Source organism: Danio rerio, chromosome 14 (genome assembly GCF_052040795.2).
Source record: "Danio rerio strain M-AB ecotype USA chromosome 14, GRCz13ab, whole genome shotgun sequence".
NCBI lineage: Eukaryota > Metazoa > Chordata > Actinopteri > Cypriniformes > Danionidae > Danio > Danio rerio.
In genome coordinates, this window is record NC_141034.1 from 58,270,419 (window position 1) to 58,285,000 (window position 14,582).

Here is a 14,582-nt window from a genome sequence, read left to right on the forward strand (position 1 = left end):
TGTGTGTTGGATACACACACATACATAAAAACAAATCTATCCAAAATTATTTTGATTCATAGATATTTAAATTAATATCTTTTAATAAATAAATATCTAAATTGTGTCATATACAGATATATTTTTAATCTACTTATAAATAAACTTTTCCAAATTTATGCATGCCTTCAGCTTAGTCCCTTTATTCATCAGGGGTCGCCACAGCAGAAGGAACCGCCAACTATTCCAGCATATGTTTTACACAGCAGATGCCCTTCCAGCTGCAAGCCAGTACTGGGAAACACCCATTCACACACACACACACACTGTCATACACTTTGGCCAGTTTAGTTAATCAATTCCCCTATAGCGCATGTGTTTGGACTGCGAGGGAAACCGGAGGAAACCCACGCCAACACGGGGAGAACATGCAAACTCCACACAGGAACACCAACTGACCCAGCCGAGACTCAAACCAGCGACCTTCTTGCTGTGAGGCCACAGTGCTGGCTACTGACAAACCTTTACTTTAGACGTGAATAATAGTCATTAATATTTTCCCAACACTTATTTATGAATACACATATACTGTACATAATCCAAAAAAAAAAAAAGTAATATATTTACACTTAATTTGTACGATACGTAAATATGAACAAATTGTTTATACAGTCTAATCATGCATATATTTATATTCAAAAATAGACAGTATCTGCAAATGTGTTTTGTAAATATGAAGTTTATATTTGGATGTGATTAATCATTTAACAGCACTAATATTAACTTCTTATTCTAATTAAATATTGCATTTAAATATTAAAAGACTGACCTGTCGGATCCGTTCCAAACACACTCAAACTTGTCGAAGATGCAGTCGTTCTCGTACAGCGAGCAGAGTTTACCTCTCAGGTAATCATGCACCTGCAGGAGGAAACGGTCAGTAAGTTTGCTTGACAAACACATCTTGAAGGATAATCTCAGCCACACATGAGACATAGAAATGAGCAGTTTTGGAAAATATTGTATTGTGCAACACATGATCTGTTTTTGCTCTATTTTCCTGAAAGAATAAATTGCATTATTTCAAAAGGTCTTTAACTCCTCCATCAAGAGTTTGCATTGCATTTCTTAACTCCTAATGCCGCCAGTTAACACACTCAATGCACACATCAACACATCCCATCATTCCTACAGTATCAGCATCTACCCTATATGTCGCTTTATGGCAAAAGTACTGAATTAATACATATACTATGAAAAATCTAAAGAAATATGATATTTTATATGCTTTATTTTAATTTTTTTCTGTAAGCCAACAGTGCTGTGTGTGTGTGTGTGTGTGTGTGTAAATCATTTTTAAAACAGTCATTCTTTAAAACAGTACAACAACCATGGTCAACCATTTGGTAGAGGGGCAGTCAAAGGGTCAGCAGTATCTGGATGCAGCCTTTATGATGCAAGCTGAGACTGCATCACTCAGCGATGCAATGTCAGACACAATGCACTCAGTGGAGTGAGTGACATGATTGTGAGGGGCGGGGTTAGGTGAGCCCGTTAAAAAGCACTGGATGCAGCTCAGATTGCACTGCACTAGGTCTGCATCCAGACCCCTCTCCAAAGGGTTAAAGGTGCTGTATGTGTGTTTTTGACTCGTTTAGGTCATTAAAATATCATTACATGTTTGCAGATATTTCAGAAACACTTGTTTATCTCAAAAACTATGCTCAGGCCAGATAGTCTGCTTTGAAAATGTTTGTTCTGCGTGCACTGCAGGGTTTATAATCTAATAAATGCATATTAAACCTCTTTACATTATTGACAGTTAAAGCTGAGTGACTGATGTTTGCTGGTTTGCACCGATTCACAGTTCCAACATTCATTATCAAACGTTTATTTTATTTTCTAGATCTGAGGTGAATGATCTGCTGCTGCTTCCAGTCTGGTAATGCATGTGATTATTTAAACTGAGACTGGAAGCATTTAACACTGAAACGTGTTTTGATTTTAAATTGCAATACCTACTTTAACCTTTAGCTTTAGTCTTTGATGTACACATTGGTAAAGGCAGTGGCACTGCTGTGTGCTGGTTCACCTGGTACGTCTCCAGCGGTTTGCTCTCCATATTCAGATCCCACACCTTCACCGTCAGGTAGTCGCGGGTCATCAGGTAGCGGCCGCTGTGGCTGAACTTTACATCAGAGATGGAGGAGATGATTTCCGAGAAAAACGAGCGATTGCTTGGGTCTTCTGGCTCCTCGAAAACTGGAGGAGAGTAAGAAAACACAGATAAAGCTGTCATAATCATGCCGAGGTTTCACTCCAAAACAGACTTTTCTTACTTCCTAGGCAGGTAAAATTGTTGTCTTGTTGTCAGAAATAGACATCTAGGGGTCAGACGCAGAAATTCATTCAGTGCAAGAACTCTCATAGTGCATTTACTAATGTATTCTAGCTGTTTAGTGTACATCGTTTGGACACTTGTTACTGCAGTGCACTGTGGGATTGATTGAGTGCACTTCATAATGTCCACTATGGATCTGGACACCACTAGATATGCCTAATCCTTCACATAGTGCACTCTGAAGGGTATAGGGGGTGCATTCAGATACAGCCACAGTTGTGTTGAGCCTGAGGTGGATGATCTGCAGGTGTGTTTGTCCTGCTGTGTGTCAGGCAGAGAGTGTAATGAGTCCTCTGGGGAAACACTGATCCTGCAGAATCTCCTCTGGAAGATTTATTTAACACACTCCCCACCATGGAGGAGCTCTGACCCGAGGCGATCTGCTGGAGATCATGTAGCGGACACAAATCAGACAGATGTGTGCATAATTCAGGGTTTACTAGTGCAGGCGCCCTCCAGCAGATCTGGCCCTTTAAAACCACTGTTGAAATCCAATGTACTGTTCTTGTGTTTATATGTGTTTATATGTTCATACAGCGGTAGAGTGTTGTAATGGATCTTCAGTGTTTTCACATGATTCTTCAAAACCCTCTCACATATCAGTGATAAGTAAGGGAGGGGCTATCAGTCACTTAGGGTGGGGCTATCAGTCAATTTAAGGAGGGGCTATGTCATTTAAGGTGGGGCTATCAGTCAATTAGGGAGGGGCTATCTGTCGTTTAAGGTGTGGCTATCAGTGATTTAGGGTGGGGCTATCAGTCAATTAGGGAGGAGCTATCTGTCATTTAAGGTGTGGCTATCAGTCAAATAGGGAGGGGCAATCAGTACATTTAGGCAGGGCTATAGGTCATTTAGGGTGTGGTTATCAGTGTTTTAGGTCGGAGCTATCAGTCAATTAGGGAGGGGACATGAGTCAATTAAGGAGGGGTTACAAATAATTTAGGGCGGAGCTATCTGTCATTTAGGGCAGTGTTTTCAGGCATGTCTCTTTCTGGTCTGCCTCTGTCATCCATTTATCAATCTTCTGTCATTTTTTTAAAAAGCCCACCTTCCAACAATCCAATGGATGAAATCATGCTCCGCCCTAATTCGTTTCTCATTTCAGGACGTTTCTAGAGGATGTAAGTCATGATATAGGAAAAGATCTTCCTTCTTTGTCATGGCGACTTAAACGATGCAGCATGTAGGATTGCAGTCCACATTCTAAATAATGGAGAGGGTTTGTTTTTTCTTCACCTGGCCCTTTAGAATCAATGCACACAGGTTGCCAGATTGACGACACAAACAGGAGCAATGACTAAGCCTCAGGGGCCGTTCACACAGAATGCATTTTTCCTTTCCATTGTGCACCTTTTTAATTGCTTTTTTAATGTAAACACTACCTTAACAGACATGTAACCATTACGCTCATGTCAAACATCGCAAGTTTCTGTGTGCAGGCGCTCAGTGGCTTTGCCTGGGTACCCTTTGCTTTATGCTGTTTTTTTATCCATTCTGAAGATATCTCACATTTTTAGAAGCAAAATAAGGTATTCAGTGTGAATAAATATGTGTATATTTGATAAATAAACGCCTCCTTGTGCATTTTATAACTCTTGCGTCTTGGCTGTCCTCCACAGAGTGCATTTTCAGCTGCATCCACAAATATCGAGGAACATCGAGTTGTTGGCCGCTGTGATATTGTTGGGTAAACTGGTGGACAGAGTTACAGATCAAAACAAAGATTTTGATTCTGACATGTGATGCACACTTTCAAAGCAGCATTGTTTTACAGATAAACATGTATTTCCCTTAACATGATCCTGCAAACATATTACTCTATTTTTATGCTTTAGAAGACTCAAAAACATACAGCACCTTTAATATGCGGTATGCAAATGTCTGGACACATGGACCAGCGAACACATTGATGACATGTCATGAATCCCTGCATTCTTTCAGCAGTAAGATATCTGCCCTTAAGCATTGATTTTTTTCCCTTTTTTACACCAAGCTTAAATGTCAATGCATTCAATCTGATCATTAAAAGCACAGGGAGCCTCGCACCTTTAACTGCTGCCGCTGCCTCTTAATAAATGTAAATGCAGCACTTTGCTGTTATCAGTTCAGCCATGTGCAGCCAAAAGGGATTCCCGTGCACTCCGAAGTGTCCAATCCCCAAATGAAATTAGCCAGTAAAGCTCAAGGAGACGCAATCATATTAAACATTTGCATAATCCTCAGCTCAACGCCCTCGCCCTGAGCACAGGAGCATAATCCTGTAACAGCACATGAGTTTCTGGAGCTGCACTGGTAATGTTACCTCAGAGTGTGTATAACATAGTAAGCGCTCGTTTTGATCTAAGACAAAAGGGTGTACAATACAGTCATCTACATATTAGAGCCATTTTTCTCTGTTTGGGATGCACCAAAAACTCCATCACATAATATAAAAATAAATTATTTTGCCAAATGAATAAATAAATGAAATGTTTGTGCACTTTTAGCACTATGATTGTCAGCAGACGTGTAGTTTTGTATGCTACCACTGCGCAGGCTTACTTGGTTTCCCACCACCAGACAACATTAACAGTGAAAGTGCTTGAAAGTCATATTTGACCTTTTTCGAATGCACCACAAACTCCCGCCACACACATAATCTGCCATCGTATAATAAAAACAGTAATGTCTTTACCAAATAAATAAATCATTGAAGTGTTTGAGGACTATGAGTGTCAGCAGGTGTGTAGTTTTGAATGCAAGCGCTGCGCAGACTCACATTTGGAGTGTTTGTCGCAGAGCGCCGCGTCCCTCATGTCACACAGGCGTATGGAGCCTTTACTGCTGCTGTAGGCGAAGGTGTTGCAGTGCTGGGGGTGGAACTCTGCGTTCGTGATCACCTCCGTCAGATCCTCCATATTCACCGGCTTCATGTCCACCATGTCTGAAACCGCAGCTCAGGAGAACACACTACACACTAGTCAAAATAAAGAGAGTTTCTCATTAAAACTGCAAAATCATCTGCCAACGAGGGAAGCAAAATAATATTGTTGTCGTTATGAAACAATATTATTCTGCTAAAATCAGTGTTTATATTATTAATATATTATTATTTTATTATTATTAACATTTTTCTAGAAGTTACAGAATTGTCACAGACAATGCCAATTTAATCTTAACAGTTAATAAGAACATTGTTAGGCATTTAAATAACATGTTAAGTACTAGTAAATATTATGATTACGTAACAATGCAAGTACAAGTAAATCAACTATCGCAGCCTATGTACAGTGCTCAGCATATATGCGTACAGCCCTCACTAATCTCTCTTTTAAATCCATATGTTTAATAGGAAGTTCTACAATATTATGCTCAATTTAATTCAATTCACCTTTACTTGTGTAGCGCTTTTACAATGTAGACTGTGTCGAAGCAGCTTCACATAGAAGATCATAGTAAATGTAAACAGTGTAGTTCAGTTTTCAGTGTTCAGTTCAGTTCAGTGTGGTTTAATAATCACTGCTGAGAGTCCAAACACTGAAGAGCAAATTCATCCATGCACAGCTCTACAGATCCCAAACCATGCAAGCCAGTGTCGACAGCAGAGAGGGAAAAACTTCACCAGTTGGCGACAGTGAAGAGTTAAAAAACCTGGAGAGAAACCAGGCTCAGTTGGGCACTACTATTTCTCCACTGGCCAAACGTCTTGTGCAGAGCTGCAGTCTAGGCGCTGGAGGCTGTATGTGTGCATATACATTAGATTAGTCACTGCTGAAGCCAAATCTGGAGCTTATCTAACAAAATAACTTACAATAACACTCCAAACACTAGCACAGCCAAATGTATATGATATAGAAAAATATTAAATACACATTTAACAGAGGAAAAATCAAGAGGCAAAAGCATGAAAAACTGAGTTGAAATTTATCGGTTGTAATTTATATTTGCAATATTTAGCTTGAATTTATTTGCATTATCTTTCAATTTCTAAAAATGTTCTGTGACTAAAATATTGTTTTAATAAATTTATCAGTTTAATAAATCTTATGTTTAAATGCACCAAAACACATCGCCTATATTCACTGAGAAATGGAAATCTAGATAATAAACTGTACTTAATTATGCTGAGCACTGTAAGAGGAAATAATGTTGCATAATTAATTTGAGTGCATATCTGTCATGTGTTTCTTGTGCTTTCGTTGTGTCATGTGACTGTTCTGTTTTCCCACCATTTGTTAGTGTTAATCAGTTCCACCTGTGTTTACACCCCTGTAATAACTGTAATTATGTTAATCATGTCCTGTGCATTTAAACTCGACAGTTCTGTTTAGTCTTTGTCCGGTCTTGTGTTGCCAACATCCTGGTTGGTATTGACACATACCAACAGAATGACAGTGACAGTACACATAATAAATAAGAAGTATACAGAGAAGATAAGTTTGCACAGGTATGTCACTACATACAGTGTTGTACTTAGAGCTATATTGTGCTATATTATAAAGAGACGTCATGGGTAGCATGATTGCCTCACAGCAAGAAGGGCGCAGGTTTGAGCCCCGGCTGGGTCAGTTGGTGTTTCTGTGTGGAGTTTGCATGTTCTCTCTGTGTTGGTGTGGGTTTCCTCCGAGTGCTCCGGTTTCTCCCACACTCCAAACACATGCGCTATAGGGGAACTGATCAACTACACTGGCCGTAGTGTGTGTGTGTGTGTGTGTGTGTGTGTGTGTATGTGTATGTGTATAGGGTTTACTAGTGCAACTGGGTTGCAGCTGGAAAGGTATCCGCTGCGTAAAACTTATGCTGGATAAGTTGGCGGTTCATTCCACTGTGGCGACCCCTAATTAATAAAGCGATTAAGCCAAATAGAAATTGGATGAATGAATATTATGAAATGTAAAGAACGCTTGCTGTTGAATAATTCATGTTGTTGTTGAAGCTGCAGTGAGAGGATACTGAAGCTGCTGTCTGTGACCTCCAGGTTCCACAGGTTGATTCGCAGGTCATCGGTGGACATGAAGGTCTGGCCGTCGCTGTTGATGGAGATGGAGTTGATGTGGTATGCGTGTGCGTTGCAGAAAACCCTTCGCGCTGAAGCCTCCACCATCAGATCCATCGGCTGCAGCACCGGCACCTGCAGAACCGCACAATCAAACACACACTGGTTCATTCAGCAGCAGGTGAGCGCTCAGTTTTACAGATGTTTCTCAATGTTTGCATATATATATATACACAGCTGAAGTCAAAATAACTAGCTCCCTCAATATTTCTTTCCCTAATTTCTGCATAACGGATTCATCTTCTAATCATAATAGTTCTAATAGCTGATGTGTTTCCTCTTCATCATGATGACAGCACATAATATTAGACTAGATATTCTCCAAGACACTAGTGTTCAGCTTACAGTGACATGTAAAGGCTTCACTAGGGTAATTAGGGTAAAGTTAGGGTAATTAGGCAAGTCATTGTATAACAGTGGTTTGTTCTGGAGACAATCCAACACTAATATTGCTGAAGGGGCCAATAATATTGAGCTTAACATGACTTTAAAACAATTAAAAACAGCTTTTATTCTAGCTGGAAAAAATTTGTGTTGAATTTAAACAAATAAATATAACAAAATTCAACTTAATTAGTTTGTTTAAATTCAGCCCAAATAAATTAACAGCCACTTAACGTAAAAAAAAAATTGAGTAAATCCAAGGAATCATCTCTGAATGATTTTTTTCAGTGTTCTAGCCCAAATAAAACAAATTTAATTATTATTATTATTATTGTTATTATTATTATTATTATTATTGTTATTATTATTATTGTTGTTGTTTTTATTATTATTATTATTATTATTATTATATTATTGTTATATTGTTATTATTGTTGTTGTTATTACTATTGTTGTTGGTGTTATTATTATTATTGTTATTATATTATTATTGTCATTATTGTTTTTGTTGTTGTTATTGTTGGCGTTATTATTATTATTAATATTGTTGTTGTTGTTGTTATTGCTGTTGTTGTTACTATTGTTGTTGGTGTTGTTGTTGTTATTATTATTATCATTATTATCATCATATTATTGTTATTATTATTGTTGTTATTATTATTGTGTTGGTGTTATTATTATTATTATTATTATTATTGTTGTCAATAAGACAAAAACTGAAGTGTTATTTGCAGTGCAGAAATCAGAGAGTGATTTGATCAGAGAAGCAGATGCAGAGAGCAGCTGTACACACACAGACCTGTACTAATGTCCACAATAGTCTCTCATTAAACTCTTCAGATCCTCCTGAACGTGCTGAAATGACCCTACATGCTTTAAAGGCTGAGCTGTAATGAGCTGTAATTGAGGAACATGAACATGAGGATGTGCCGCTTCAGCTGTGCACGCTCAGACGCACATATTAGCATGTCATACGCTGTTTATTCATCACGCTGACAGACTAATCTTCCATGCATTTATTAATCTCAGCATTAGACGACACACCCAGAGCCCACCCGCAGCACGTTCACTGACCACCTGATGTGTGCTATCATCAAAAATAAAACCTTTATTTATATAGCGCCTGTCGAGTGCTCTGCAATAACAGTAGAAGCACAAACATTAACAAATCCAGCTCTCCAGTGTGGCAGATGTGAGATGTTGTGCGCCTCAGCCCTCTGTCAGTCCCTCATCACAGTGCTTCAGTATTCTTCTTCCTCTATTATTATTCCCTCTGTCTCATGCCTCCAGGAGCCTCCACATTCACCGTGTTCATTGCGTTTGGTCTTGGTGTTCTGACTCGTTTATTAGAGGAGAACAGCACAGTGGAGAATCCCCTCAGTGCAGCAGACTCCACTCCTCTCCTGTGCTGGAGCTGATGCTCTACTGTGATGGAGACGCTCATCTACACACTGATGATTTATGTCATATTAGAGTTTGCACACGAATCTAATTCACATCTTTGCATGTAAACACTGCTAATAACTGTTTGAAATGGTCAGAAGATGAAGACATGACACTGGTGTGTCTCCGTCCTCCATCATCGTCCTCCTCTCTCCACACATATATTTCACGCTCCAAATGTGATTGTGTTCTGCTGTCAGGCTAATCTTCAGACAATGCAGGAGGAGCTGCTGCTGCTTTAATCCATTAGTCTGTGGAGCAGAAAACAGACAGCGCAATCTGCACCCGCGGTCCAGCCCTCTGTGTATCTGTATTCAATTTACACTCCAGCGGAGAAGAGGAGGAGCAGAGCCACCCTTCATCACACACCAGCACTCTTTCTGCTCTGTGTTTGATTATGCATGACTGGCTGAATCAGTCTGAGCATCATTTATCAACATGAAAATCTGAGAATGAGAGCGAACCGCCACCATTAAAGAGCACCTATTATGCAAAACTCACCTTTATGTGGGCTTTAAACCATGAAGTGTGTGTGTATATGTGTGTGTGTGTGTGTGTATCTCATGTCATCAGCACGAGTGAGTTGTGTTTGTTCTAATCAGACTTGATGCAGAAGCACTGTGATTGACATTCTCCTGCTGTACGTGTCATCAGAGGGGGAAAGCCCCGCCCACTAGTGTCCATCTCATTAGCATGTCCAGCAGCCCTGAGTGAGAAGCAGCCGTCTGTCCATTATCCATTAGAGTGTGCTGAAGATGATGTCAGCATAGACTAAGAGGATTATATGATGAGATGCATTTTTAAGGAGTACACTCATTTACGCTGAGCACTTGCATGTTCTTGTGAGGAATATAACAGATTTCCAGTGTTTAGTCTGTGTTTACTGTCTGCTGACCCGTAATGTGGTGATAGTGGCCGGATCTCGGACTCTTCCGTCCTCATCCTTCAGATTATATCCCTCGGGCCGCTTGTCTCTCTCACTGATCTTCCACAGTTTCACAGTTTTATCTGCAAATAAAGCACAACACACACACACACACACAGAGCAGCTTCAATACAGCGTTCAGCGAGTGGGAAACAGTCAGTGGGACACAATCTGGCGCCCGCTGGAACCGCTCCAGCACTAGTAAAGGATGCACAGCGTAACCGCACCATCTGAACACGCAGAGACGCATGATGTCCAGAAGACGCTTAATACAGTCTGAGGAGTAAACAACGCAGTGCATAAACATGCTTTTATTACTCAGAGTCTTGTTTCTAGTCCAAATATCTACAAACTCTCAAATCAAGAAGCATTTTCTAGATGAGCAGAAGATTTAGTGTTGTGTTCAGAAATAATGAAGACAGTTTTTCATTAAAACAAGCAAAACAATCTGACAGTGGGGGAAGCAAAGTTATCGCGTTTTTCCTTTTGGAAAACATGAGGTTATTTGCTGTCTCCTTTGCAGAGTATTTAGCTTGTTTTCTAACATTTCTGTGCAGTGCATTAAGAATGCACAGAGAATAAATAAAGGCTCTTAGTTTGCATTTACTGAACACACACACACTCTGCAATTCAGTGTCAGTATAATTCTACCTGCCTCAAACAATTCTTAATATCACCGTTTAATGATATATTTAATTATTATTATTATTATTATTATGGTTATTATTAATATTATTATTATGGTTATTATTGTTTTTGTTATTATTATTAATATTATTATGGTTATTATTATTATTATTATTATTGTTGTTTTAATTATTATTATTATTATTATTATTGTTATTATTATGGTTATTATTATTATTAATTATTATTATTGTGGTTATTATTATTAATAATTTTATTATTTTATTATTATTTTATTATTATTATGGTTATTATTGTTATTATGGTTATTATTATTATTATTATGGTTATTATTATTATGGTTATTGTTATATTATAAATGTACTAATATAAATTATGTTAATGTAGTATAAATTAAATAACAGCCTAAAGACAACCAAGTTCTGGACATATTTAATGAGATAAAAAAAAAAGGTTTTCAAAACTGCAAGAATAATCTCCATTATACGTTTGACAATAATAAAACTCCCTGCAGCTGCCACTGGGGGGGCAAAACCTGACAGTCATGTCCACATGTCATGACGGCATTACTCTGGCTGTTTCTCAATTCCAAGAACGCAGCGAACAGACTTGTGTTCTTGTGAAGGCCGGTCTTGCCAAATTGGAAGAACGAACTCGGCAGACCATGAAAACAGAGAACGCGTCCTGTGAGGAATGAGATGCTGCCTTCTTCCTGATGATCACATGACTGTCATGCATTTTAATGGGAAATTATTTGAACATTAAAGCATCATACAGCGAGTTACTGTTTTTTTCCCTTTTCACAATATATATCCTGCATGACGACTTATAAATATTATATAAATATAATACTATATAAATATACGCTGCACAATATAAATAAAACAGATTTTAACATGAATGTCAGCAAATAAACACCATTAATGTGTTCATGTCTTTATGAAGATGTTCATGCTGTTTATATTCAGCTTCTCATTCAGGGAAACTCCTGAGATAAATAAGTGACATCTCTGCACTTATGAACCCATATAAATGCTGCGCTTCCCACCTCCAGCCCCAACTTCTGGGACTTCTAGAGCGAGTTCGGTGCTCAAGTCTGCATCGGTGCGTCCTCAATATCAAGAACACATGCGGGGAGTTTCACGTGTCCTCTGTTCTTGCGGTCTTGTGTTTTGGGACTTTGGCAGCTGATGATGACGTTACAGGAGAACATGAGGACGCAAGAACATTGAAGAAACAGCCTCTGTCTACACTAGCATGACAATAAGTGTTGAAGACTTTACCATCATCAACATGAGTTCTGCATGAACTCCCCTGATTCCACACTCACTTCTAGAGTCATCAAACTACGCCTTCGTTTGTTGTGAATACACACCCTCTAGTGACTTACTCTGTCTTTAAACTCCGCATGAACCAGAAGATTTCAGTATATGAGCGAATATTGAGTAGGGGGCGGAGCTTTCTTCATTTTAATCTATCAGTAGATTATGTTAATCCTAATTCAAAGAGAAAACAAGATTATCTCTCCTCCCCCGTTGTCAGATTATTTTGACTCATTATTTCTGAAAACAACACAGTGGTATTTGCAGCATATTTACTATAAATCTCTGAGTAAGAAAAGCATGTTTGTGCAGTGCATTAAATTCATCACTGTAGATGCACAGAGAATAAATAAAGGCTCTTAGTTTGTATTTACTGGACACACTGTAACTGGACAGCCATAAATAACGAGGCTTTATTTCTCTTTCACTTATGTTTGGACACAAATGCACCTTTGTTTGTTGTGAACACACGCCCTCTAGTGGCAGACGTTAAGCTTTAAGTGCGCTGCTGCTGTGGAACTGAATGGTGCTGGTGTTCGCTCACCGTTGGTGGACAGCAGGAAGTAGGCGGCGTTCTGCTGAGGAAGCCAGCGAATCTTATTGATCTTCTCCTCGATTTCTAAACTCTTCAGATAGTCAAACTCCGGCTCGTGACTCTGAAACGTGCTGTAAACATTATACTCTCCCCGTCTGTGAGGCTGGTTCTTGCTCTGCGCACACACAGGAGAGAGAAATCAGTCATGGACAACACTGAAACCTCATTCCCGGCAAACAAAACAGGGGTGTGTTCACCCACCAATGAACATTTACTTACTATTCACCCTCTCCCTCTGCTTTATTTTTTATGTTGAGCACACAATAATATATTCTGAAGAAAGATGAAAACCGGTAACCATTGACTTACACAAGATAAACATACAATGGAAGTCAATGGTTACCGGTTTTCAGCATCCTTCAGAATATCTTAGTGTGTGTTCAACAGAAGAAAGAACCTCATAAAGGTGTTGAAGGAGAGTACACAGGGAGTAAATGTTCATTTATGGGTGAACCATCCCTTCATTATACTGAATCTACAGAAATAAAGGTGTGTGAGCTGTCTCTGGGGTGGTTTGTTTTTAAAAGGTGCATTTGTACTTAAAGGGTACACATTGGTACCTTAAACATATATATTAGTACCTAAACATTTGAACTAATATGTACCCTTCTTCATTCATTCATTCATTTTCTTGTCGGCTTAGTCCCTTTAATTATCCGGGGTCGCCACAGCAGAATGAACCGCCAACTTATCCAGCATGTTATTACACAGCGGATGCCCTTCCAGCCGCAACCCATCTCTGGGAAACATCCACACACACTCACTCACACACACTCATACACTACGTCCAATTTAGTCTACCCAATTCACCTGTACCGCATGTGTTTGGACTGTGGGGGAAACCGGAGCACCCGGAGGAAACCCACACGAATGCAGGGAGAACATGCAAACTCCACACAGAAACACCAACTGACCCAGCTGAGCCGAGATTCGAACCAGCAACCTTCTTGCAGTGAGGTGACAGCACTATCTACTGCGCCACTGCGGCGCCCTAATATATATCGTTGAGGTATTAATATGGATCTTTCAGGAACAAATTTGAGAAATTTCAGGTGCAAACACCCCAATGACAGCTCGCGTACCTTTATTTCTGAGTGTGCATGATATTGGAAAAATCTGGCACTGTGATGTTTTGTTTTTCTGCCATATGTATTTATATATGGCGACATGACATTTCTATTTGGAGAGAATTCCTCCTTCTACATTGATTGGGATGATGTGGTAGGGGAGTGGATCTCCATAATATATGCAACATATAATCAGTTAAATCAGGGGTCACCAATCTTGGTCCTGGAGAGCCGGTGTCCCCGCAGGGTTTAGCTCTTGCCTCAACACACCTGCCTGGATGTTTCAAGTATAACAAGTTAGACCTTGATTAGCTTGTTCAGGTGTGTTTGATTAGGGTTGGAGCTAAAATCTGCAGGACACCGACCCGCCAGGAACAAGTTTGGTGACCATTGAGTTACAGCACAGATGGATGAGGATGGAGATGAACAGTGTCGATGTACAGCAAATCAATAGTCAAATGTAGAAGAACACTGTACAGTCTTCATTGCACACATAAACTCAATTATTATATGTTAAAGCTGCAAACTTGATCGTCTCTTGAGTCCAAATGGATTAAATTAGCTTGTAATCGTACAGTCAGAGGCCTTAAACACATCTGAACACTGTATTGTGCAGCCCTGGTCTGAAACCAGTCTAGGGTGAGTAAAGGAGGATTTCAGTGTGAACTGACCCTGTAATAGTGGCTGAAATAAATGCATTTGCTCTGTTGTTATGTAGATCCTCTGAGCATGTAATTGTGAAGCGTCTGTACGTGTTCTGCATTTCAGTTCTGATGATGGCCG

General features: G+C 39.3%; 1 protein-coding gene across 3 annotated transcripts in view; it reads right to left on the reverse strand.

Moving 5' to 3' along the window:
• The window catches only part of ppp2r2ba (protein phosphatase 2, regulatory subunit B, beta a), a 30,906-nt gene that overhangs the window by 3,517 nt on the left and 12,807 nt on the right, over positions 1-14,582 (reverse strand). For 2 of the 3 annotated variants that reach the window (XM_087282137.1, XM_087282138.1), the window contains exons 3-8: positions 12,682-12,847; positions 10,138-10,250; positions 7,313-7,490; positions 5,139-5,303; positions 2,072-2,241; positions 809-900 (exon numbers count right to left, since the gene is read on the reverse strand). In XM_087282137.1, the coding sequence (XP_087138263.1) occupies positions 809-900; positions 2,072-2,241; positions 5,139-5,303; positions 7,313-7,490; positions 10,138-10,250; positions 12,682-12,847 (884 nt within the window). Of the gene's footprint in view, positions 1-808; positions 901-2,071; positions 2,242-5,138; positions 5,337-7,109; positions 7,197-7,312; positions 7,491-10,137; positions 10,251-12,681; positions 12,848-14,582 lie in introns of those variants that run through there. The other variant, XM_087282139.1, reaches the window with a different exon arrangement.